At 37.5% G+C, this 23,960-nt stretch overlaps 4 protein-coding genes across 9 annotated transcripts; 3 read left to right on the top strand and 1 right to left on the bottom strand.

Annotated features, from left to right (window-relative positions):
* Positions 1-35: 35 nt before the first annotated feature.
* Positions 36-7,177, bottom strand: ykt6 (YKT6 v-SNARE homolog (S. cerevisiae)). Of its 3 annotated transcripts, none has more exons than XM_086314986.1 (8): positions 5,478-7,177; positions 4,321-4,457; positions 4,103-4,185; positions 3,253-3,353; positions 3,044-3,148; positions 2,776-2,841; positions 2,129-2,230; positions 36-2,018 (listed from the first exon to the last, which is right to left on the bottom strand). In XM_086314986.1, exons 2-8 carry the CDS (start codon positions 4,422-4,424, stop codon positions 1,983-1,985), a joined length of 597 nt encoding a protein of 198 aa, XP_086171112.1. In that variant the 5' UTR covers positions 4,425-4,457; positions 5,478-7,177; the 3' UTR covers positions 36-1,982. The 3 variants fall into 3 exon arrangements, with proteins under 3 accessions (XP_086171112.1, XP_086171113.1, XP_086171111.1); XM_086314987.1 differs by lacking the exon at positions 5,478-7,177 and adding an exon at positions 4,972-5,394; XM_086314985.1 differs by lacking the exon at positions 5,478-7,177 and adding an exon at positions 4,801-5,388.
* On the top strand, positions 5,037-14,947 carry gck (glucokinase (hexokinase 4)). Of its 3 annotated transcripts, none has more exons than XM_086314983.1 (10): positions 5,037-5,171; positions 10,250-10,412; positions 10,528-10,682; positions 10,764-10,883; positions 11,374-11,469; positions 11,568-11,667; positions 11,777-11,960; positions 13,156-13,311; positions 13,650-13,883; positions 14,193-14,947. In XM_086314983.1, the coding sequence occupies exons 2-10, from the start codon at positions 10,304-10,306 to the stop codon at positions 14,338-14,340; spliced, it is 1,302 nt and encodes a 433-aa protein (XP_086171109.1). In that variant the 5' UTR covers positions 5,037-5,171; positions 10,250-10,303; the 3' UTR covers positions 14,341-14,947. The 3 variants fall into 3 exon arrangements, with proteins under 3 accessions (XP_086171109.1, XP_086171108.1, XP_086171110.1); XM_086314982.1 differs by lacking the exon at positions 5,037-5,171 and adding an exon at positions 6,344-6,467; XM_086314984.1 differs by lacking the exon at positions 5,037-5,171 and adding an exon at positions 9,964-10,125.
* A 1,070-nt stretch (positions 14,948-16,017) lies between these two features.
* LOC147317714 (myosin regulatory light chain 2, atrial isoform-like) lies at positions 16,018-17,934 on the top strand. Its single transcript, XM_086314990.1, has 7 exons — positions 16,018-16,165; positions 16,308-16,409; positions 16,645-16,720; positions 16,895-16,999; positions 17,089-17,167; positions 17,476-17,524; positions 17,621-17,934. Exons 1-7 carry the CDS (start codon positions 16,058-16,060, stop codon positions 17,723-17,725), a joined length of 624 nt encoding a protein of 207 aa, XP_086171116.1. The 5' UTR covers positions 16,018-16,057; the 3' UTR covers positions 17,726-17,934.
* Positions 17,935-20,681: 2,747 nt separating this feature from the next.
* Positions 20,682-23,852, top strand: LOC147317715 (myosin regulatory light chain 2, atrial isoform-like). Of its 2 annotated transcripts, none has more exons than XM_086314994.1 (7): positions 20,682-20,804; positions 20,946-21,047; positions 21,425-21,500; positions 21,676-21,780; positions 21,870-21,948; positions 22,048-22,096; positions 22,176-23,852. In XM_086314994.1, exons 1-7 carry the CDS (start codon positions 20,697-20,699, stop codon positions 22,278-22,280), a joined length of 624 nt encoding a protein of 207 aa, XP_086171120.1. In that variant the 5' UTR covers positions 20,682-20,696; the 3' UTR covers positions 22,281-23,852. The 2 variants fall into 2 exon arrangements, with proteins under 2 accessions (XP_086171120.1, XP_086171119.1); XM_086314993.1 differs by having other exon boundaries at positions 20,683-20,796.
* The last annotated feature ends 108 nt before the right edge of the window (positions 23,853-23,960 follow it).

Below are 23,960 nucleotides of genomic sequence, written 5' to 3' on the forward strand. Positions count from 1 at the left end.
GATAGATAAAACAATAAGGACATGGGACACAGCAAAACACTCGGCTTTTTATCTAAGCAAGATTACATGTTCTGCAAACAGTGTTTGAACAAGTCAGTGTTCCAAAAACAAAACGTTAACACAGACAGAAAATTCATTTATTATCAGAAGTCTCCGTTTTGAATTTGAAGACCACATCTTGACCAAAATATGTTTAATGCAGACCGTTTAATACACTGGTCAGAGTAAGACCTGACCTGCAAATAGCCACAGCATAACTCCACAGATCAGACAGACAATCAAATTCAACTTGTTAATTGGAAAATTGCAGGGGGAAAAAAGAAAGAAAAAGAAAGAAAGAAATTAAACAAATTTGCCAGAAACAACCCTGGACAACCTTCATATGGGAATTAGTCATATGAATAGAATATACACAAAAGTTAATTTATGAGAAATATTTGTTTTTCTCTCCATTAAAGAGAATCACACAAACAGTCTGCAGATATTGCACAAAGGTTTACACTGTAAAAGCAGAAAGAGCAACTCCAGATCACACATACAAACCTCAGCGCGCGCGCACACACACACACACACACACACACACACACACACACGCACACAGCATTAATAGAGCCTGAAGCCGGATGGTATATTTCACAAAAATCACTCACACTCACAGACACACACATACAACAGACAAGAGCATGGAGAAACATCTAAAATGCACAACCAAAGGCATATCTTCCTGAAGAATGAACTTTCTACCCCTACCACCAAAGGAAAAAACAAAGCTCCTCTAGTCAAACCGCGTCGGTCATGGAGTGTCTTAAAGTAAGTGGGGTCTAAAATATTAGTCAACAATTGTTTGTTCTCACTTTAAACTTAATTTAATCAAAACTTGACCAGCACACAAAAACAGGGCAGAGAGTGCATGAGCACCTGAGGTTACCCAGAATCACCATTGTCAAAAAAAAAAAAAAAAAAAAAAAAAAAAAAAAAAGGGTGGTAAAATGCCAGTGATCCCAGAGGGATTACAGACAGATGTACAAGTCGTCCAAACACAAAAACCTGATTAAGTGTTGTGTGTGGGATATCAGTATGGAAGCATGGCTACGGTACACATCGTAAATGAGTGCAAACACGGCAGCGGGTTTCATGTTAGTCACACTGTAATAAGGCTGCATCTATGGCAAACATCGTTATACATTTTATATCTAATCTCCGACTTCTCATTAGCTTCAAGCATTTTCATCATCACTTAACAAAGCAGTTATCCAAAGTGGGAATGTTAACGATTTCAACAAGAAAGAAATTATGTAACCGAACCCTGTACAGAAGAGAAGTTTAAAAATCTCTGTCTAAGCAGCTATCACATGTCAAAACAGCAATCTGCTGTCTTGGCTCATTTTAGAGTATTTCTACTGACCTCAGCACTGAGGTTCATGAAACCATAAAGTGAATGAGCAGGGCCACCTTGTGGGCACAGAAGGACTGAACTGCAATGCTGACACGCCGAATGAACAGAGATAAGACTGTGGGATTGTCAGAGTTGCCATGAAGCAGTAGCACAACCATGGTTAATACTACTTCGAATTTTAAGAGTGGAGACCAGACAGTCAAGATCTGATTCAATCAAAATAACATTAAATGGTTTGAAGACATTTTAACGACACATCACCAATACACGACGTCACACTTATGTCTCCGGCTGGTACTGAAAAACTGCACAGATGTTTACCTTTTCAATGGTTAAAAATAATTCATGTTACTTTTCCCCCCTGACCAAACCCCATCACTCCTTCAGCCCCCATCAGTCACAATCCGCAGAGGTCGCATTTCAGACTGGCCATCCTTTCTTGCTCTCTTCTCGGTGTCCCATCTTGGATTTGACGGCCCCTGAACTGTCTTGGTTGAGAGCTGGTGGCAGGTGGATGATGGGAGTTGTAGGAAAAGCAGAAAGGCAGAGATAGAGAGGCATGTCCAAGAAGGACGAGGCAGCGACATCACATGATTTCACAGCAAGAGTTCTGTTTCCGTGCCTGAAGGTTAAACACAAACAAATATGCAAATAATTTGCCCTGCTTAGTAAATTCAGCGCACAGTCTTGAAATTTAGCATAATGTCAATAAGGTCAGTCATTCAAACTTACAGTCTTGTAGAAGGCTTTAGACTGGTTTCCCAGATGCTCCGACTTTGCCACAAGATCATCCAGTTTCTCTCCTCTTTCCAGCAGACTTTCCATGGTGTTGTGCTGCAGACAACAAAATATTTATTTATGAAACAACAGAAACACTACAACTTTGCTTTAGTTAAATAGATTGCCCAATATGGTTAAAAATTGCAGTTAATAAGAGAAAGTTGCCTTTCAATCCATTACATTTTGTCAGATGACAGGATAACATAAAGTCCAAATGCAAACCTTTCCAATCCTTGCCAATCTGAACCCTATGCTATAAAGCGAGTTCAACATACCCAGGGTATGTCTAACTCCAGAGAAGTTAATAAATGTCTAAAGAACATAAAAATGTGAATGTAAAAGGAACAAAAAAAATGCGTTTTTGTGCTTCATTCCTAAGTTTTAGTAAGGTATAAGTTGTGATGGCTTTTCCATCTGCATTCCAGAGGGATAAGGAATAACTATGAACACATCTGATTTCTGAAGTAATTGAAAGCATGTATTAAAAAGTTTTTTTAAGAGTCCATCATCTCTTTCTGTGTTCTCATGCAATGCAAAATTTGAGTATAAATTAATGTGGACACTTCTCTACTTTGATTTATGTATGAACGGTGGTTTACCAAAATGATCTTTGTCTCATCCAGCTCTGCCTGCACTTTGGTCATTGCATCAGCTTCCCTGGGGTTCTGTGGATAAATACAAAAATACAACCAGCTATCAAGTAGATGCATTTCGCACTATACAAGTAAATTCTGCCAAATGATGTGAGAATCTGGTGATTATGGAGTCCTTCTGATATTGTTTTAAAATCACACAAACAGTCTAGTTGCAGTCATACACTATCAGATCTTTCGTTAAAATAAATTCTGAGAAGTAAACCAAACTGACCTGGTATTTAGAGAGGTGAATGTCAAGGGCTTTGTAGTTAATGGTGTCAGGATTACCAGAAGGCCAGTCTATACTGTCCACTTGCCTAGAGAACTCCTCTAATACCTAAAAAACAAAACAATGTCAATATTGAAATCACAACAACAAGTCTCATAATATATATATATATATATATATATATATTTAAAAAAAATATATATATAAACCACCTTGTCAAGCAATGTGAAACAGACTCTCTGTGGATATTCAGTATCTGCGATGACTACAGCACCCAAATTGTCATTTCTCACATACACATGGCACAGGTACTCTGAAAAGAAAAAAAAACAAAGGAGCAAGGTGTGTTGTTATCAGAACAATTTTCACCCGATCTTATTGTACAGGAAAACTACTGTGTCTACTGGTGCATTGAAGAAGGGCCAAAGAATAAAAAAACTTATTAAAATACAACTTAGCAAAATGTTCTCCATAAGACTCCCAAAATAAAAACAAACAACACACACTGATTATGAAGCATAATTCTGTAATGACATTTGCTAAAGTCCATGTCACATGATATGATGATTCAGCCTGCATGAAATTGAAGAGAGGAAAAGCAGTCTGTGTACTCCAGGAACAAGGAAATGTTTAGCATCATTGTTTTGAGACAGCTTACATTTTACTTTATTATCTCCAACTGTTTAAACTTGACTTAAAATGTCCATTTTCAGGCCAGAGAACATGTTACAGCCCCATCACAATTTCCCAGTCAAACATCAAATCACTTTTAAGCAGAAATCTCCTTCTGCCCTGCTGTGACACAGGACACTGCAGGAAGTAATTTCTTTATGATATTACAAATCACAACTGTTATATATCAAATTATTTTTCTCGTCCTTTGAGATCTGTGATAGTCTTTAGTTATCCATGTAAGCGGCTAATGTGCAGCCTTTTATACCAATACCACTGTAAGAGGATACTTGGCAAAAGGTTACCCTGAATCTGTAGGGTCCTCTCTGATGCAACAGCACTAATCACTGCATCACAGGGCCACACCTAAAACACTCTAAATCTGTTTACCTTGTTCTTTGACAGAGGCACGGGTTCCTTGAGATGTTCGTTCAACAATCAAGGCACTGGTGAAGGTCATGAACTCCTGAATGCTAAACAAACCAAAGCAATACTTAGTGTAGAGAAGGAAACACTTAAAAATAGTGAAATAAATACTACCCGTGATGTGTGAGGCACGGGTCAGTAAACTACAGTAAAAACTGTTTCGTTTCGTTAGTGAGACGCACCTGGAGCGCTGAAAGAAACTGAAGGAGGACAGGTCGTAGGCCGCTTTGAGAAGATTGGATTTGGTCGCTCCTTTGTAGAGGATGCTGAGACTGTAGAGCTTCATATTGCCACCGGTTCGTGTGTCAGTTACACAGTCCTGATAACACAAAAACAATCACATGAGAGCATTATCCTTTATCCGGCTCAGCTAACTAGCTTCCCTGCTAACAAAAAAGGGAAACTTCAACGATGTGAAGCTCGCAGCAAAAGCAGTCGCCGCCTAGATAAAAGCTTGTAGGCTAACTGTTTACTCTCAGCCATAGTCATCTTAGATTAACAATTTTCCCTCCTTACAGATGGGATTAACAGGCTGACTGACGGCGAAAAGCAAAGACTGCAAAGAAGTTGATTCAAGTTTTAAACTTGTCAAGAAAATTACAAAATTTAATCAGATTAGCTCTAGGTGCTATCTACTCTAAGGCAGGCCTCGGCTAACTTACCAGCTAAAACTATCGCAAACCGTCTGATTCCAGTAAAAACAGACAGAAAAAGTCAAATTCCGTATTAAAATAAAACTCGTGGGTATGCACGAAACACGTCCACCAAACTAGTCACAGTATAGTTAGCGCTAACTTAACAGTTTTTAACATGAACTTAAAGTGACCAATCACCACGTCACGGTCCCCAAACGGTGCAATCTGACATTCACTCCGCTGTAAACACGCACACCGCTGTGCTAATAGTTCCGGTTGGTTGCCAGATTCAAAGCGATATTATATCTACCTAATATAAACGTATTTACACGGAGGGAAATCTTAGACACACGGATGGATAACAGTCTTAAACGGATCATATTTATTTTTCATCTAAGGTACTATGTACATTATTGGATGCAGCAAATCTAATTTTTATCGGTTTAGATTAGCAGGATTATGAGATTGTAATAACTGGTTTAAATGGTGATATGTTTCAACATTTCAACCATATTTATTGATATTTAATGTGCTTTTATACTAATTGTAGAATTATTATTATTATTATTATTATTATTATTATTATTATTATTATTATGTCCTTAATCTGTAAAAAACAACAACAACAACAACAACAACAACAAAAAAACCAACAACCCTAAAAGCCCCAAAACTATTTTAACATTCAGCTGTTTTATGGCAACCTCAATTCATGTTTTTTCTGGTAATCTTGCTCCATTTAGCAATTTCCTCCTGGGCATTTAACTCAGTGTAAGTAAGTGTTTTCCATGTCAGATGTGAGCCTGTTATTCATTTCCTTGGTGACACATTGAAATCCTATTGGCATGGAAACCAGTAAGTATTTAGGTGAATCTGATGATCGTCAGCTGCACTGAAGGGAGAAATGAGGTTTCTTTTCCTGGAACTAATTTTGTTTGAGTTGAGATACTGTCAGTGAGAAGTTTGCCTACAAACTGGAGGTTGCTTTCATATTTTTCTCCATTTTTGCTTAAAGATGTTAGGATTTATCAATGCAACAAAGGTTTGGTTGGATAATTTATTGTCTTGTTGTTCTTGTTTAACTGACTCTTGGATGGCATACTCATTGCGTGGATATTAACTGGAAGCGCTAACAAGAATGAAGACGTCCATAGGTTTTTGCCTAGAAACAAATGTTTGAATATTTAAAATATGTAGCATTTATGTGTGTAATAAGTAGATACATACGTAGATAGCAAAAATTAATACTACATTTTTTCCCATACATATTCTTTAGGATGTAATTTAGACTATTTATCAATGAAGGTTTGAGTTTACTGTGTGTAAGAGTTAAGACAAATTCTTTTTGTTTTTATACTTTCTGCCAAAAGTATCTGCGAGAATGAAGAAATTTCCAAAAGTTATTTAAGATATTTAGGACGCCTGCAGATTTTATTTTTCTGTTTAAAACTTTGAAAGTAGAAAAACTGCAGATATGTAAATGTGGTTTCAAGCTGCTGCTGAGCATTATGTAGACCAAATGCTGGGGACATAATAATGGTTGGGCCTTTCATGCACCTATGCCGAGGCAAAACACCATAGGAGCAACAACTTGGGAATCATCAAAACTCCTAAAGGGAGGGAACCTCCACCTCCAACACTAATGGTCAGCAGGACACTTGGGATTTAATCATCATTGTAATACGATGGAAAAGGTAAAGAAGTAGTTCTTTGTTTGTTTTTAAATCTAGCTATCTGCAAAATTTTAATGTGATCAAATAAATTTCTGAACAGATGCATTCCAGATAGATTAATATATGCATAATCATGACAGTAAACTAAAGAGGTACACAGGAAAAGTCACAAATTGTGTTTGCCATATTACATGATGCACTGACTTTTAGAAGAAGGGTATAGCTACAGTATAGTTCTCAATTCAATGATATTGATATCAATGATATGATATTATACTATAAATGGACTATTAATGGCAAAAGGTAAATAAATGCATGACTATCTTCTAAGTATCTGTTGTATCATGGCTACAGTTGGATACAGAAAACAGGATAAGACGGAGCTAAAATATTTCCATTTCCTTGCACTAATTTTTTGATGAACATGGTTAAACAAATGAATTGTCCTTGATGTACAGTTTGTAGTAATACACTATAACGCTACAGATCTTTGTGTTTCTTTTCGTGTAATCGAACAACACAGTTGCTTCAGTCTCTGAAGTTTACTTTGCGAGAGACAGCTGGAGATCCATTCAGGCAGGCTTCTGTGCAAACAGGCCACATGTTAAATTAACTGGATAATCATCTATTGACAAGCACTTGGCACACATTCAATTTCTCCCTGTAAATGGACACAAACTAAACAAACTGCGTGCGTGTTACAACATGCTTCTAACAATTTCATCGCCCAGCATTATAACCCCCCCCCCCCCCCCCCCCCCTTTAAAATATCATATTGTTTTATTATTAGAATCAGTCAAACACATACCAGCTGGTGAAAATCAAGTAAAAATCAGACAAATCACAAACACATTAGTGCTTCCTCAGTGGCTTTGGCTCAGTTGAATGACACTTGAAGGCAGCAGAAAGAAGACGCACTAAATTTTTCTTCACAGTTAAAAGTATTACAGTGCAGCAACTTCTTGTGAAGGAGAGGTTGGTGAGAATCTGCGGCCAAGCCAGCTGGAATCCAGTGAGTTCCAGCACAGATTTGTTACTGTAAACATAGTTACGATTTTTAGGTATTAATAGCAATATTTGTGTAACATTTTTAGCTTTTGTTGTAACTGCATTTAGTGTAGTGTGTGACCACTGCAGTAAAATAAATTCGTTTTCCTTCATCCCACAAAGTTTTGTTTTTCTGGACGTAGTGTTTTCAGTGGGAGAAACATTTAATCACATATCCAAGTGACTATTTCAGTCTCAACTGACTGCAGCTTTTTCCAACCATTGTTTATCAGTGGTGCTAGTTTCATTATGCAAATGTACTGTTTATATTGCTGGGAAACCTGCATTCAGCTGAGACTGAAGAAGTCACTTGGATGAGTGACGAAACGTCTCTCCCACTGAAAACGTTACGTCCAGATGAACAGAATCAACTTTCTGGGATTTCCTTACCTGGATGATCGAGCATACATCAAGACATGTTTTCCCTCATGTTACATACAGATGAATGCAAATGTCATTTTGCTTTCAGCATCAGAAGACCATCCACTTTGATTTAAAAAAAAGAAGAAGTTATTCTTTGATAAAGAAGTCTGTTAGAGGTTATATTTGGCATCAGGGAAGACGTAACAAGACAAGACTTAAATCAGAGCACTGACAAAACATCTTTTTGACCATTCTGGTTGATCTCATGCCAAAGGAACATGTCATTTTGATAGCAATACTTCACTTGAATTAAGTTGCAGCATTTTGCAGGTTTACTATGGCAAACTACCACATGTATGAACTGTTTTGGTATATGCACATTCAGTGCTGAGAACTTCAAAAGATTTTCAAGAAATGTGTCAGATGTAAGAGACCAAAGTTTAAAAACATATCAGATATCCCACCTGATAGAAACAAGTTGTAATTTTATTTTATTATTTTTATTTTATTCATTTTTAAGCATTGTATAGTTATACCAAAGCAACAAATACATATAACATGCACAGTTAATGACTATTCAAACTTGAAAGTAAGTCATTCGCATTCTTTGGGTTTACTTATCTCACAGTACTGATGCTGATCCTTCAAAAATCAAGGCCATTACTAAAAAAACCCTGAACTCAGGTCCAGCAAACTATTAGAGAAAAAGGTCAGAGCTAAAAAAAGCTCTTACCTCTGGACAGGTAAACTGTTGGAGCTGATAAGCAGAGGAGACCTTCACCTCTGGCGTGCTATTTTAAGTTTTGGAGGTCATTCAACCCTTTTTATTTCTAATTTCGGCATGTTTGCAGTTTCGCAAACATAAGAGTATCTTTCAGGTCTAACATTAAGCAACCCCATAGCTTTGCATGGTGTTCTTCTAAAAGAAAAATCAATTATAAGTTTGGGCCACAGGGTTAGTTGACATGTCATGTTAAAAAAAAAAGCATTCTAAAGTAGATTGAGGCTAAAAGTAATTCCGTATATAAAAGTAACAGATAACCTTGAAAACTTAAAACTTAACATTAATGGATAGTGAGTTCCTCAACTTAACAAATCACATAATATTACTGGGAGATCACGTTTATTGTGATGTTATTATGATCTAATTTAACAAAAATGCATTTTTTGAGAGTTTTCAGGCTTTTTTGTGAAGTCTGAAAACCACGGCAGTAAAGGCGAACAACATTAAAACATATTCAGTGCTCAAAATCAGAATCACAGAATCAGAATTAGATTAAAATTATGTGGTAGCCCTAATGTTTATTAAATAATTTTTTTTAATTGTGATTATGTATTTAAATAACCGATTAATAAAATATGAATGTATACTGAGCCAAGATAGAGCCTCTGTAGAAATAGAGTAAAGGCAAAATGTCATATCTGACTATTTCTATCAGCGTAGTCATTATAATAAACTCTAACTAAACTTTAGCTAAACTAAAACACAGCAGTCAAAAGTAAAATTAAAACTAGACTTAGAAATAAAAATTAACAAAAGATTTTGTACTATTATAGCAATTACTACTGCTTACGAAGCCATTTAAATAAATGCAGATGTCTATGTGATTGCCTGCTGGCGTTGTTGTATTGCATCATCTTGCTTTTAAATATAAAAGTTTGCAAAATATCACCAATAGCAATACAACAAAATCAACAAGTAAACACTAAAACAAGCCAAACCACTAAACTAAACTGAATTTAGAGCAAAAACAAAACAAAACAAAACCCAAAACCTTCTAACTAAATAAAAAATATAACACAATAGAAAATATGACACTAAAAATCTTATGCCAATAAAAAAAACAAGTTAAAATTTGTCTTCTTGCAATAAAATGAACACGTCATGAAATATATCTTGAGGAACAAGGTCAAAACATTTTAGAACTTTGCCCAGAGGTTATACCTCTTTGTGTGCATGTGGGCTTTTGTGTATGTTTGCACTTCTTTGGCCAGATGGGGTGAGGTTGGGAAGGGGAGGGCGATAGGATTTGGTATGTCCAGCCCCCTTCACCTGAGAATAAAAGCAGCGGAGGATTGTTCAGTGGTACTCACACTTCACTCACTCTGCACACACACACTGGGTGGTCTCACACTCACCAAACTCCTAAAAACACACGCAAGCGAATTTTTTGTTAAGCCTGTGAAGATGCCTTGTGTCAGCGTTCAACTCGACCAGATGGTGAAGTTGCCTAGTAGCTACGACTCTGTGGTTGATAAAGTCATCGCGGTAAGATTTGTAGTCAGCAAATTTCCGGTGCTGTGATTCTTTTGTTCCTGTTAAAGTTTCTGTCTGGTGTTTATAATATGGTGTCAAATGGTTCTCACCTACTTCATCTCTCCTCTGAATGCAGGTGGACCAGATCCTGTCCGAGTTCAGGCTGAATAAAGAAGACCTGAAAGAGATCATGAAGAGGATGCAGCGTGAAATGGAGAGAGGATTGCGTTTGGAGACACATGAAGAGGCTAGCGTTAAAATGCTTCCAACTTATGTCTGCTCCACCCCTGAAGGATCAGGTGGGTCATGACTTCTGAAAGAGAGGATTGCCAGTGTTTAGATGAAGTCTTTCCTATGTGAACTTAAGTTTAATGTAGCACTGAAAGACTAATGTATGGTGTTTTCTCCCAATAGAGGTTGGTGATTTCTTGGCTCTGGACCTGGGAGGCACAAACTTCCGTGTGATGCTTGTGAAAGTGGGTGAAGACGAAGAGAGGAGCTTCAAGGTTGAAACAAAGAACCAAATGTACTCCATTCCTGAAGATGCCATGACTGGGACTGCTGAAATGGTTAGTAATACTCCGATTTATCTATAGAAGCAAGCATTTCTTTTTTTACTCTTGTGAAATAACTTTTTAATATCTCTGCAGCTATTCGACTACATAGCAGAGTGTATGTCAGATTTCTTGGACAAACACCACATCAAGCACAAGAAGCTTCCTCTGGGTTTCACGTTCTCCTTTCCAGTACGACATGAGGACATTGACAAGGTGGGTGAATTTACTCTCATACCCTTCTACCTCTAACAATTCCTTTATTTGCTGGACTTGTAGAAGCTTTTCATCTACAGTTCTTTATTTATTAGACCACCTGTCATAAAAACAAGAAAACAAACATTTTATACAAACATTTTACAAATGTTTCAAAATGTCTTTAGAACTAAAAATTAATGAAGAGCAGAGATGATTTCACTTTTTATACCCAAATGGGAGCCAACAAACAGTATAACAGTCTGTTCAGCAATGCAAGTAAATGGGTAAAGACGCGATTAGAAATGAGTATGCTAGAGGGACAGCTCAGGTTGAGTGGTGTGGAGACTAAAACACAAAGGGATAGTGAATATTCTGGACAAAGGAAAGATGAAGATTAGTAATGTTAATTTAAGGTAGGTGATGGTATAATAAATAAACCACTGTATAATAAAGGTCATGCATTTAAAGTTTACTTCTTCTCTTTCTTTTTTTTTTTTTACCATAACAGGGAATCCTGCTTAACTGGACCAAAGGCTTCAAGGCCTCCGGTGCAGAAGGGAACAATGTTGTGGGTTTACTCAGAGACGCCATCAAGAGACGAGGGGTGGGTGGACGTATAGGATTCTTTCTTCTTAAAAGTACAGCTGTAGATATAGTGGTTGAATTTAATTCTGTGAATTAAAATTTTGTATCGTCACACAGGACTTTGAGATGGATGTGGTTGCCATGGTGAATGACACAGTTGCCACGATGATTTCCTGCTATTATGAAGATCGCAGCTGTGAAGTCGGGATGATTGTTGGTAAGAAGTTGTAAATGCACACGTGCAACCAGCCTGAAGTCTGACTCATATCTAGACTCTTGCAGAAATGAGCATCCATATAATGTTTGTGGGTCTGTTTTCTTACCAGGTACTGGTTGCAATGCATGTTACATGGAGGAAATGAGGACTGTGGAGCTGGTTGAAGGGGAGGAGGGCCGGATGTGTGTGAACACAGAATGGGGGGCTTTCGGAGACAACGGGGAGCTAGAGGACTTTAGACTGGAGTACGACAGAGTGGTGGACGAAGCCTCAATTAACCCCGGACAGCAGCTGTGAGTAAACGCAGAACATTATATTTAGTTCAAACATATAGCATACATGTCACACAGCTCTTTCATTTTCAAACGTCTACTGAATACACGTGCAGTCAGGGCTGCCACCTGTTTGAAGGGCTTAAAGTGGTGGGCGTGGAGTGTAAATTAAGTCATTTACAACATGTTACATGTTTTTTCTGAACTCATTATCATTGTCTGGTAGTACTCACCTGACCCTCACCTGAGCTTTCTGTGCAGTTGCTTAGTTACCCACTATTTTTCCTCAGGATGGTAGTAAATGGCCAGAGCCCTCATACGTCAGTGATGAGTTCAATGAAGCGGACGTCGGGTTAATCATCTATCTCTGCTGCTGCTTGCCAGTAACTGTTAGCCTAATGGCTGTGTTAAGTCTAATTGTTGAATGTTGCCATTGTGTTTCTTAAATTTGTACAGTCTTAGTTTAAGCAGTAGGATCAAAGCCATTCCTTTGATTCTGACCACCTCTCCAGCCACTCTGTGCTGGGGGAGGTTTTATTGTAGATACATCCTATCTGAAAGATCTGTTTCTTTTGATGTAAGCTTCCTGGGTTTATGACCCTTTGGTCAGCAGGAGGTCTCACACACACATTCTCACATTCTCACATAACACACACACACACACACACACACACACACACACACACACACACACACACACACACACACACACACACACACACACACTCAGTGTATACATTTACATACAGTGCCTTGTCTTTGTAACCAAAGGGAGGTGCTTTGTAAACTATTGTTTGAAGTTTGTCAATAAAAGGCAGCGAGAGGAGGCCACCATTTTGGGGTTCTTTGTCGTGCTGGACACAGACGAGGCCTCCCTTGTGCAAGTAATGGATCGATCGACTGTCTTGTTTTCTTCATGATGAATAAGTCTCTAGAATTAGCGGGGTTTGTGGAAACACAGACCCAACAGGCTGTTTACCTTTTATGCAGAGATTTTGCAGAGAGCTCAACCTCATTCAGCCTCTTTAGCTTCGGCGTCGCCTTCCCAACCCATTGTCATTCTTTCCCCAACCAGTCACAGTTGTTTGCTCATGTGTTTTATGACACACATCATTCCTGTTTAGCCCTCGTTTTCCCTCACATCTCCCATAAAATATTTTCCTGTCATTAAAATTGCCTCTCTCTCTCTCTTCTTTTCCCCCCTTATCTCCTGCAGATATGAGAAGCTTATCAGTGGGAAGTACATGGGTGAACTGGTGAGGCTTGTTATGATGAAGCTAGTAAATGAAGACCTGCTGTTTAATGGTGAAGCCTCAGAGCTGCTGAAGACACGTGGAAGCTTTGAGACACGCTATGTCTCACAGGTGGAGAGGTGAGTATCCTAACCTGGGCTGAGTAAACATTTTTTTTAAAGGAATGCTGCCAATTAAAAATATGACAAAAGATCCTATTTGTTATGCCTGAAAGCATTACATCTGTATATGAACAGATGGAAGAAAGTAACAGATCATGACTTGAGTTTATCAATGGAATATTTCATTAGGACAAAATTAAATAGTCTATGTGATGAAAACATGTGGCGTTTATTAAATTTTATATATTTAGTGGAACCAGAAATGAAAGAAAATATATTTTCAACACACTACATTTTCTGCATTGTGCCTCTAGAAGCTGAATTTGTAAATGTTTCTCTCTCTCTTTTTTTTACAGTGACACTGGGGATAGAAAACAAATCTACAACATCCTGTCCTCGCTGGGAGTTCTGCCCTCAGAGCTTGACTGTGACATTGTGCGTCTGGTCTGCGAGAGTGTTTCCACTCGCTCTGCTCACATGTGCGCCGCAGGGCTCGCTGGTGTCATCAACCTGATGCGGGAGAGACGCAGCGAGGAAGCCATGAAGATCACAGTGGGCATCGATGGATCTGTCTACAAGTTGCACCCATGGTAAGGAATGCTCTTAGACTTTTGAATAGTGTATACTTTAATTAAACCTTTTAAATATATAAGCAAATTTAATCGTATGAGATTAGATGTACCTGCTCTAAAGAAAAAGTCAATTCTCCAAAAAAAGAAGAAAGAAATAGTCGAATGTGAACAGGAGAAGCAGAAAGTAGAAGATTCAAAACACATTTATGTATAGGGATTTTGTGTCTTAAACTTAAAAATTATTAGATAGCTGTTCTAAAGACACAAGAGGAAGTGAGAGAAATTAGGATGAGAAGATTGTTCTGACCAATTGTTTGTATGTCTCAGTTTCCGTGACAGGTTCCACAAAGTCGTCAGGGACCTAACACCTCACTCTGATATCACCTTCATCCAGTCAGAGGAGGGGAGCGGTCGTGGAGCTGCTCTTATCTCAGCAGTGGCCTGTAAAATGGCTACAAATCTGTTCGCGGATTAAGGGCAATTATGCACTGATCAGTCTCCTGAATGCGCAGTGATGAGGAAAGCTTGAACTCTGATGGGAGGATATTTATGAAATCCACTGATGTGCCCTTACTACAGGCTGTTTGTAAGAAAACTGATTGGTTATTGTTGTAGGGTGTAAAGACAAGAATGGATCAACCTCTTATTAGAGGCTGCACTTGGTAGTATCACACCAGGCTTTAGCAAATCCATAATTTCTGAACTTTCTGAACGTTGATTGTTGCACATAAGACAGACGTTAGTGTGAGAGCTGTTTAAGATTCATACTTCTTGTGTGTCACCTCCGTCTGGTTGTGTGGATGGGCGTATTTCATGAAGGACTTATGTAGTATTGATGACAGTGTATTATAATGCCAGTTTTGTAAATACGGCTGTAAATTATAACTAAATCAAGTTTATTAGTTTGTTGTGTAATTCCTGTTTGTGAGCAATTAAATATATCTTTGGTATTGTATATTTAAATGTTATGTTTACAAATTTTGTTACTGTGTTACCTAGTATAGTGTTGTTCTTTAAATGTGCTTTGGATGTGAATAAACCTAACTGTAAATAAAAGTACTTAATAAACTATAATACTTCAACTGAATCTGTTTTTATTTTCAACACCAAATATCAATTATTTTTGATAGCACAGCAAAAAAAAATAATTTTTTTCTTCTTCTCTGACATTCCAGCCTTCAAGGACTAAACAACATCAGTGTAATGTATCAAAACTGAAGGTAGTTGTCCTGATGTCATATTAATGAAATAAGAACTACCAAACATCAATATAACATCCTTCCTGTAAATGTAGCATGTATTGTAACAGATTGACAGGTCTGCTCAAATGTTCTAAGGAATATAATGAATACACTATATGAAGAAAAGATATCCATATCGTGGAAGATATCGGGCCACAATTAACATTTTTTCAGTTCCATTGACACAGATGTATAAAATCAAGCACCTAGCCACAGAGTCTGCCTTTAAAAACATATGTGAAAGAATGGGTTGTTTTAAAGAGCACGCTGAGTTTGAGCACGGTACTGTAATAGGATACTACAGTTGCAATAGATTACTTTGTAAAATTTCTTCACTCCTGGATATTCCTTCCTAGATATGCAAACCTCCTATGGCATTTACATCAGCAGGAAAACTGTGCACCAGAAGCTTCTTGGCATGTGTATTGCCCAAAACATTTGTCCGTATATTCATATGTATTATTAAATACATCAGTGTTAATTACACAAAGAGAAAGAAGAGACAGATACCTAATGTACCTGTAAGTATTTTAACTTGAAAATATATTGTTTTTTTTAACAATTACATTATTATTATTATTATTATTATTATTATTATTATTATTATTATTATTAATAGTTATTTTTATTTAAACATCATTACCAAAAGAAAAAGAAAATAAAACAGAAAACTTCTGAGAAAACCTTTGTATTGCAGTATAATCCAATATTATTCTCTGTAAAAACCTCCATCATAAATTAAGCTTCAGAGCTTGATTTAATCCGTGAATTATAAGAATTTATTTAAATGACTGTCAAATGTCCAAAGTCACTTTGCTGGTCTCCTTTCCTGTCGTCTCTGTTCTTATCTGTTTTTTCCAGCCCAGGGGAATCCTGTGTGCTTCAACACTTATCACGTCCATTCAGCCACACACTGAAACAGCTTTAACCATGTAAGGGGCTCAGCTATCCATGGCAGTCTATTATAGGAGGGTAGGAGATAAGATAACACAGGCTATACATAAAACCCACCTAGCATCATCGCCTGGCTGGGAGCCCACCTTCATTCATTCAGACATGGTAAGGGAGTCACTGTTTTTAGTCTTTATGGTGATTTTAGAAGTCTTTCGCAAAATTGTAGATGCTGTGTATTTAAAAACATTCTTTACGTACTGTGCCCTCTTTAGGATTATGTATAAGAGTAACTGTTTCTTTGTCTCAGGCAAGCAAGAAAGCTTCCAACAAGAGACAGAGGGGAGGACAGAAATCCTCCTCAAATGTCTTTTCCATGTTTGAGCAGTCTCAGATACAGGAGTTCAAGGAGGTAAAGTACCAGCTAATGACACCACTTCCTTTAAATTCCTGGGGAAATGATCTTGGAAAAGATGTATTACTGCAAACTTATTTTTGAGTATTTCCTAAAAGTATTGACAGTAAGTCTCTAAACTTGTTATTCGATAAAAGTTAACAAACATTTTTAATTATAAAACGCTTTCAAAATTGAGAAATGGTTCTGTGTCACACTTCATTTGAAATATTCTTTGTTCTTCATCCTACAGGCGTTTGGTTGCATTGACCAAGACAGAGACGGTGTTATCAAAAAACAGGACCTGAAGGAAACTTATGCACAACTGGGTAATTTCTTTACTTCCAACATTTGATCTTTTACATATTTCAAAGGTGGAAAATAGGTATAAACTGATAGCAAATAAACTACAATAAGTGAAAGCTGTAATGATGTTGACCTGCTACTGTTACTGCATTTAGTAAATGTATATTGGCATGTCTCTGTGTGTTTTTGTGTACCAGGGAAGCTAAATGTCAAAGAGGAGGAGTTGGATGAAATGTTGAATGAAGGGAAGGGTCCCATCAACTTTACTGTATTTCTGACACTTTTTGGGGAGAAACTCAATGGTGAGAGATTTACAGATGTTCAAAGAGATCTTTGAAATTCCTGTGAGGTGCTTTCAGGTGATGGAGAATTATATTTGATCTTCCTCCAGGTACTGATCCTGAAGACACCATACTAGCAGCCTTCAAACCTTTTGATCCTAATGGGACAGGCTTTGTTAATAAGGATGAGTAAGAACTCTTATCAATTAGCTTTCACGTTGTTCCGTGTGACCCATAGCATTATAGCAGGGGTCTTCAACTGCAGTCCTTGAGAGCTACTCTCCTGCAGCTTTTAGATGCATGTTGAATTACCTCTTTAGTATGCTATCAGGTGTGGCAAAGCCCTGGTAACAAGCCATTTATTTGATTCATGTGTGTTGGAGCAAGGATGCACCTAAAAGCTGTAGGATAGTACCTCTCAAGGACTGGAGTTGGAGACCACTGCATTAAAGTATCTTATTTTTCCTCTCCTTTAACATTTATTTATTTTTATTTAGATTTAGACGACTACTGATGAATCAGGCTGATAAATTCACAGCAGAGGAGGTTTGTGTTTTCAACTTTGTGTTTTGTTTTTGACAGATTCTCATATAATTTTTAAGATATTTTCAGTGGACAAACTTTCTCTTTATAAACCTACAGGTGGATCAGGCCTTCGCTCTCGCTCCCATAGATCCAACTGGAAACATTGACTACAAGTCTCTCTGCTACATCATCACACATGGAGATGAGAAGGAAGAATCATGAACGGCACAGTTGTGTGAAGGCATGTCGTAAAGTCCAACTAAACCCAGCTTACCTAATATAAAAATGCAAATGACTGCTATTAAAATTATATCTGAAAGTATTACACTCTCTCCACCTCATACCTTTGTAAAACAATTGGAAATTGAGAATTTTCTCATTTGTAAGTTACTAATAACGACCAATAAAGTTTTGGCCTCCTCAATACTCTCCTATTGCTTACAAATGCTCATGTTGTTAGGGAAAACTATATATTGAGTAAGACCAAAAATTCCAAAAGAAATACATCTCCTGCATATGGAAACGGTCAGTACAGATGGTACTTATTTTCATTCCACAAAATATTTTAAGAGATTTTTTTCTATAAAAGAACATAAAGTAATTCCCAAGATGTCTGTGAAGCTTCTCAGTCATCCAGGTCATCGTAGTCTAAGGAGCTTGGAAAGAAAAGCGTCTGGACTTCTTTGAGTTGCTTGAAGACGTTTCACCTCTCATCCGAGAAGCTTCTTCAGTTCTAAGGTCAAATGGTGGAAAGTCCCAGATTTAAACCCAGTGGGAGTTTCCCCCCCAAAGAGGGACAAAGTAATTCCCAAGTTTAAAACCTAAGTTTGTCACAAATGCAGGATACTGCAGGCACAATGGTAAACCAAAAGCAAGCCTTTAAATATTAAAATAACTTCCCATAAAATAAATAAATTCTTTAGACAAGAATCCAAAAAAGCAAAAAAAAAAAAAGGAACAAGCTGGGCTGCAAGAGAGGAAAATGTGTGATATCTTGGCACAGGACACAGGGAGGATTGAGCACACACGGAGGGCTGATCAGGGATTAAACAGAAAATTATTGATATATGAATGATCAACAACAGGTGAAAACAATCAGGGAATCGGGTAAGGACAAACAGCAAGCAAAGTTAACTTTGAAAGTGAAACAGAAAAGAGACAGACATGAAAACTAACACCAGACAAGTGAACACTGGTAAATGGACTGGTTCTCATATCGTGCTTTTCTACCTGCGCACTCAAAGTGCTTTATACAAATTGCCTCATTCTCCAATTTACACAAGGAGATTTTTTTAATGCTTCTCACATAAGTGCTTTCTATCTAACATTGAGACACATTCACACACATTCATACTGCATCGGAGAGCAACTTGGGGTCAGTATCTTGTCCAAGGATATTTATCATGCAGACTGGAACAGCCGGAGATGAAACCCCCAACCTTCCCAATCACTTGATGACCTCTACCTCCTGAGCTAAACATGGAAACGAGACATGTTGGTTACGGCATATAGTTGTAAAAAGGGTTTCTGGCTACGTTGGAAGTTACCATATAGATTTCTCTCGCGCTAGCTTGCATGGTCTGGCTCTATGCTCTCTAAGTGAACACAATTATCATGGCCCTCCTCCATAGGCACCTTTATTCCACAACTTTAAACAGCTGTGCTCCCCTGGATTAGCCCTAATCCATCAGTGAAATGTGCCGATTATGACTGAGGGACATGCACTTGGGGCACAAGTCACACCTTATACTCTTAATGTCACACAGGTTTGCCTAAGAAGCTTTGGATGTTACGCTGTTTCTTTTCTATAACAGGTGGAAATGAACAGCAACTAAGCTCTCCCACAGTGCAGGGTTTTCCCAGTCCCCTAGCTCTGGAAGTCAGACAGAAATTGTCCACACCACACTTTCCCCCTGTCTTTACTCTCTGGCAAGTCTGACATAACTTCCAACAAGGTCAAATTTTGCGTTGGAAAATAAAATTTCAGTTCCATTTTATTTATATAGTGCCAAGTTTTGCACCGGCCTGTGTAGGAGAGACAAAAGCAATCCCTGAGAGGGGTATGGGGACCAGCTCTCTTCTGGCAAGGTAAGGTGACACACGTATGCTAGACTATGTGGAAATCAGGGATTTGAAGAAGCCACGCATGCATAGTGTTTATATAGCTACAATGGCAAGTAGGGCGTGGCCACCACAGGTGATGTGTCTTAGAGTATCCATGTCATCAGTCCTCATACATATGGAATATGTGTAGGGTTTCCAGAGTGTCCACACAATAGAGAACAAAACAGTATCATTGTAATGAATCCACTTTTGACCAATAATGCAAGGCAAAACTGGATGTGGTTTTGATTTCAGGTGTGTTCAGTCACATTACCACAGGTGTATGAAATCAAACAACTCTCGGCTTTTACAAACATTTGTAAAAGAATTGGTCGAACGGTAAATGGATACTACAGTCCCAGCAAGTCAGTGTGTGAAATTTTCTTCTCTGCTAGATATTCCACAATCAGCTGTAAGTGGTTTTACTGCAGAGTGGAAATATTCAGGAAGTGTAGGAAACCAGAGGCTTTGTGATGCATGATCATCACAAAACCCGACAACATGAAGTGTCTGAGAATTATGTAAAGAGACAGAAGAAATTGAAATGGATAGCTTCTGTACCTGCCAGGTATTTTAAAACCATATTTTCTACCAAGAAGGTTTTCACTTTAGTTAAGGAATAGAGCTGGGTTAAATAACTCTAGATTTATACTTATTTTAAGTAGAAAACATACTAGGCTTAAAAAAAATGTATTTTAGCGGTTTCATTTGTTAATAGCTGTATATGTTATTATTATTATTATTATTATTATTATCATTATTTTACTAGTTAAATAAAAACAGAAAGTTAAGGCATTAAGAAAAAATATTTAGTTTTTGAGAAAACCTTTGCATTGCATTATAATCCAATATTATTCTAATATTTCTCTGTAAAAACTTTAAGCTTCATTGCCTGATTTAGTTGGTGAATTATAAGAATTTATTTAAATGACTGTCAAATGTCCAAAGTCACTTTGCTGGTCTCCTTTCCTGTCGTCTCTGCTCTTATCTGTTTTTCCAGCCCAGAGGAATCCTGTGTGCTTCAACACTTATCACGTCCATTCAGCCACACACTGACACAGCTTTAACCATGTAAGGGCCTCAGCTATCCATGGCAGTCTATTATAGGAGGGTAGGAGATAAGATAACACAGGCTATACATAAAACCCTCCATCATCACCTGGATTGGAGTAATCCTACATTCAGACATGGTAAGCCAGTCACTGTTTTTAGTCTTTATGGTGATTGAAGATGCTGTGTATTTAAAAACATTATTTACGTACTGCGAAATCAGTTGTTTTGATCCGTTCAGTGCCCTCTGTAGGATTATATATAATATATACTTTTTTCTTCATCTCAGGCAAGCAAGAAAGCTTCCAACAAGAGGCAGAGGGGAGGACAGAAATCCTCCTCAAATGTCTTTTCCATGTTTGAGCAGTCTCAGATACAGGAGTTCAAGGAGGTAAAGTACCGGCTTATGACACCAATTCCTTAAAAATGAATTCAAATTCATATTTAACTTATTTTTCATTGTTGTTTAAAGCCTACTGCAAGACTAAATAGAAATTTTAAAATGACCTGTTAGTTAAAATGAAATGTTAGTTATTTTAACCAACTTCAAAAGAAACGCAAAGTTCCCAACATCCAAGAAAAAGCATCAGGTTTTCACTTTTTTTATCCTCTGTCTGAAAGAAATGTGTTCAAAGTATTTCTAAACGTATTGACAGTTGGCCTCTAAATGTGTTATTTATTAAAAGTAAAACATCATTTTTCAGTTATAAAACTCTTTCTATGATTCAAAAATAGTTATGTGCCACAGATGTGTTCTTCATCCTACAGGCGTTTGGTTGCATTGACCAAGACAGAGACGGTGTTATCAAAAAACAGGACCTGAAGGAAACTTATGCACAACTGGGTAATTTCTTTACTTCCAACATTTGATCTTTTCCATATTTCAAAGGTGGGAAAATAGGTATAAACTGATAGCAAATAAACTACAATAAGTGAAAGCTGTAATGATGTTGACCTGCTACTGTTACTGCATTTAGTAAATGTATATTGGCATGTCTCTGTGTGTTTTTGTGTACCAGGGAAGCTAAATGTCAAAGAGGAGGAGTTGGATGAAATGTTGAATGAAGGGAAGGGTCCCATCAACTTTACTGTATTTCTGACACTTTTTGGGGAGAAACTTAGTGGTGAGAGATTTACAGATGTTCAAAGAGATCTTTGAAATTCCTGTGAGGTGCTTTCAGGTGATGGATGATGATATTTGATCTTCCTCCAGGTACTGATCCTGAAGACACCATACTAGCAGCCTTCAAACTTTTTGACCCCAATGGAACAGGCTTTGTTAATAAGGATGAGTAAGACAGCAATTAGCTTTCACATTGTTGCAAATGGGCTGTAATGGTATAATATTTTATATTGCTCTCCTTTAATTTTTGTTTTTGATTATTTTTTAGATTTAGACGACTACTGATGAATCAGGCTGATAAATTCACAGCAGAGGAGGTTTGTGTTTTGTTTTTGACAGATTCTCATATAATTTTAAAGATATTTTTTAACAGACAAACTCTTTATAAACCTACAGGTGGATCAGGCCTTCGCTCTCGCTCCCATAGATCCAACTGGAAACATTGACTACAAGTCTCTCTGCTACATCATCACACATGGAGATGAGAAGGAAGAATCATGAACGGCACAGTTGTGTGAAGGCATATCATGAAGTCCAACTAAACCCATTTTACCTTGGCTGTTAATAATTTGACCTGTCTGCAGTGCAGTATTGTCCTTGAGTTAGTGAAAGCAATAAGCCCTATGCCCAGTACATGTGAACTTAACTGAAATCTAAGCCCAATGAGATGTGGGAGGAATAATCAAGCATGATTTTAAGATGGGGAATCCTTTTCTGACACATGGTCACAGGACCGCATGGTGTGAGAAGAAGGTAAGAATTTTTGCTCTAGAAATCATTTTTAAAATGGCATAAATTGTAAATGACAGATACGTGTATGTGCTTTATAGAGGAGTTTTGTCAAGTTTCATGAAGTTTTTTGTATATTGAATGTTCAGGAACTCAGTTTTTCTTTTCGTTGCTTCAAGGCAACGTTATGAAATAACGTCTTCTTGGAGGGAAACTTTGCTAACATTGTGTTGGAATGTAATCATATGTTACTTCATGTATTTGTGCACATATTTGTGCTCATTTTACATGTTGCTGATGTGATGACTCTTGCACATTGGGATGCCATCAAAACAAGTCTCCCTTTCAGAGACAGTTGCCAGGCCACAAGAGATATGGGTGATTATGATAAGCCAAGATTCAGCCTCTTCTGAATCACATGATAATAATAATAATGGATTGCATTTATATAGCGCTTTTCGGGACCCCTCAAAGTGCTTTACAATACCACTATTCATTCATGTCTCCTGTATTTCTGTAATGCTTTAGATATAATTATTGATGTGTGTGGGCAACTGTGTATGGCGCATCTTTTATTTTATTTAACAACTTTCCTTTCAACTTTTTTGTTTCAAATGTGCTTTATATTTGGTAAATGGTAAATGGCCTGTATTTGTATAGCGCTTTTACTAGTCTCCCCTAGGGACCCCAAACCGCTTTACACACCCAGCCATCCACCCATTCACACACACATTCACACACTGGTGGAGGCAAGCTACAGTTGTAGCCACAGCTGCCCTGGGGCAGACTGACAGAAGCGAGGCTGCCATATCGCGCCATCGGCCCTTCTGGCCAACACCAGTAGGCAGTAGGTGAAGTGTCTTGCCCAAGGACACAACGACCGAGACTGTCCTCGAACTGGCAACCTTCCGATTACAAGGCGAACTCCCAACTCTTGAACCACAATCGCCCTATTATATTTATATATAAAAATGATTGGATTGGATCAAATAAAACATCAATCAACCATAAATATCATATCAACCATATATCAAACCTCAAATACATCAATTAAGAATACAAAATAGAAAAAAACAACAACAGCAAAAACCCAGACCAAATCCTGATGACCATGAATCCATAAATGGCAATGACATTATCTTATATTCTCTGCTTACAAAAAAGATATGGCATTATATATTCTTATTGTACTATTATTTTTGTTCCTATGTTGAGAGAGCTGCAAGAACACTGATGAATTACTTTCACTTCAACCCTTTCTGACTTTGGTGTCCTATTTAAAGTACAAAAACAAGAATGCATCTGTAATCAAAATACGAAATACATCTCATCTGTTATTTAGAAGTCTGTTGAGTATGATGTCTTTTTTGAGAACATTTCCTTTTTTATAACAGATTTGATGTTAGTTTTTACTAAAATTGAGTCATTTTTAAAAAAATAAATCTAACAACA

The sequence above is a fragment of the Aulonocara sp. 'chitande type north' Nkhata Bay genome, linkage group LG12, assembly GCF_057382095.1.
Source record: "Aulonocara sp. 'chitande type north' Nkhata Bay isolate Kocher_YH1m ecotype deep benthic linkage group LG12, A_spYH_male_GT1.1, whole genome shotgun sequence".
Taxonomy (NCBI): Eukaryota; Metazoa; Chordata; class Actinopteri; order Cichliformes; family Cichlidae; genus Aulonocara; species Aulonocara sp. 'chitande type north' Nkhata Bay.

Excerpts from the sequence above, each read along its gene's own strand:
- ykt6 (XM_086314986.1), bottom strand. The coding sequence starts at position 4,424 with ATGAAGCTCTACAGTCTCAGCATCCTCTACAAAGGAGCGACCAAATCC. Across the intron at positions 2,231-2,775 it reads ATGAGACAAAGATCATTTTG|CACAACACCATGGAAAGTCT; the intron begins GTAAACCACCGT and ends TGTTGTCTGCAG. Across the intron at positions 2,019-2,128 it reads CTAAAGCCTTCTACAAGACT|GCACGGAAACAGAACTCTTG; the intron begins GTAAGTTTGAAT and ends TTTAACCTTCAG.
- gck (XM_086314984.1), top strand. The coding sequence starts at position 10,045 with ATGCCTTGTGTCAGCGTTCAACTCGACCAGATGGTGAAGTTGCCTAGT. Across the intron at positions 10,413-10,527 it reads CTCCACCCCTGAAGGATCAG|AGGTTGGTGATTTCTTGGCT; the intron begins GTGGGTCATGAC and ends TTCTCCCAATAG. Across the intron at positions 11,470-11,567 it reads ACGCCATCAAGAGACGAGGG|GACTTTGAGATGGATGTGGT; the intron begins GTGGGTGGACGT and ends ATCGTCACACAG.
- LOC147317715 (XM_086314994.1), top strand. The coding sequence starts at position 20,697 with ATGGCAGTCTATTATAGGAGGGTAGGAGATAAGATAACACAGGCTATA. Across the intron at positions 21,781-21,869 it reads TTTTGGGGAGAAACTTAGTG|GTACTGATCCTGAAGACACC; the intron begins GTGAGAGATTTA and ends ATCTTCCTCCAG. Across the intron at positions 21,949-22,047 it reads GGCTTTGTTAATAAGGATGA|ATTTAGACGACTACTGATGA; the intron begins GTAAGACAGCAA and ends ATTATTTTTTAG.
- LOC147317714 (XM_086314990.1), top strand. The coding sequence starts at position 16,058 with ATGGCAGTCTATTATAGGAGGGTAGGAGATAAGATAACACAGGCTATA. Across the intron at positions 16,410-16,644 it reads AGATACAGGAGTTCAAGGAG|GCGTTTGGTTGCATTGACCA; the intron begins GTAAAGTACCAG and ends TTCATCCTACAG. Across the intron at positions 17,525-17,620 it reads ATAAATTCACAGCAGAGGAG|GTGGATCAGGCCTTCGCTCT; the intron begins GTTTGTGTTTTC and ends ATAAACCTACAG.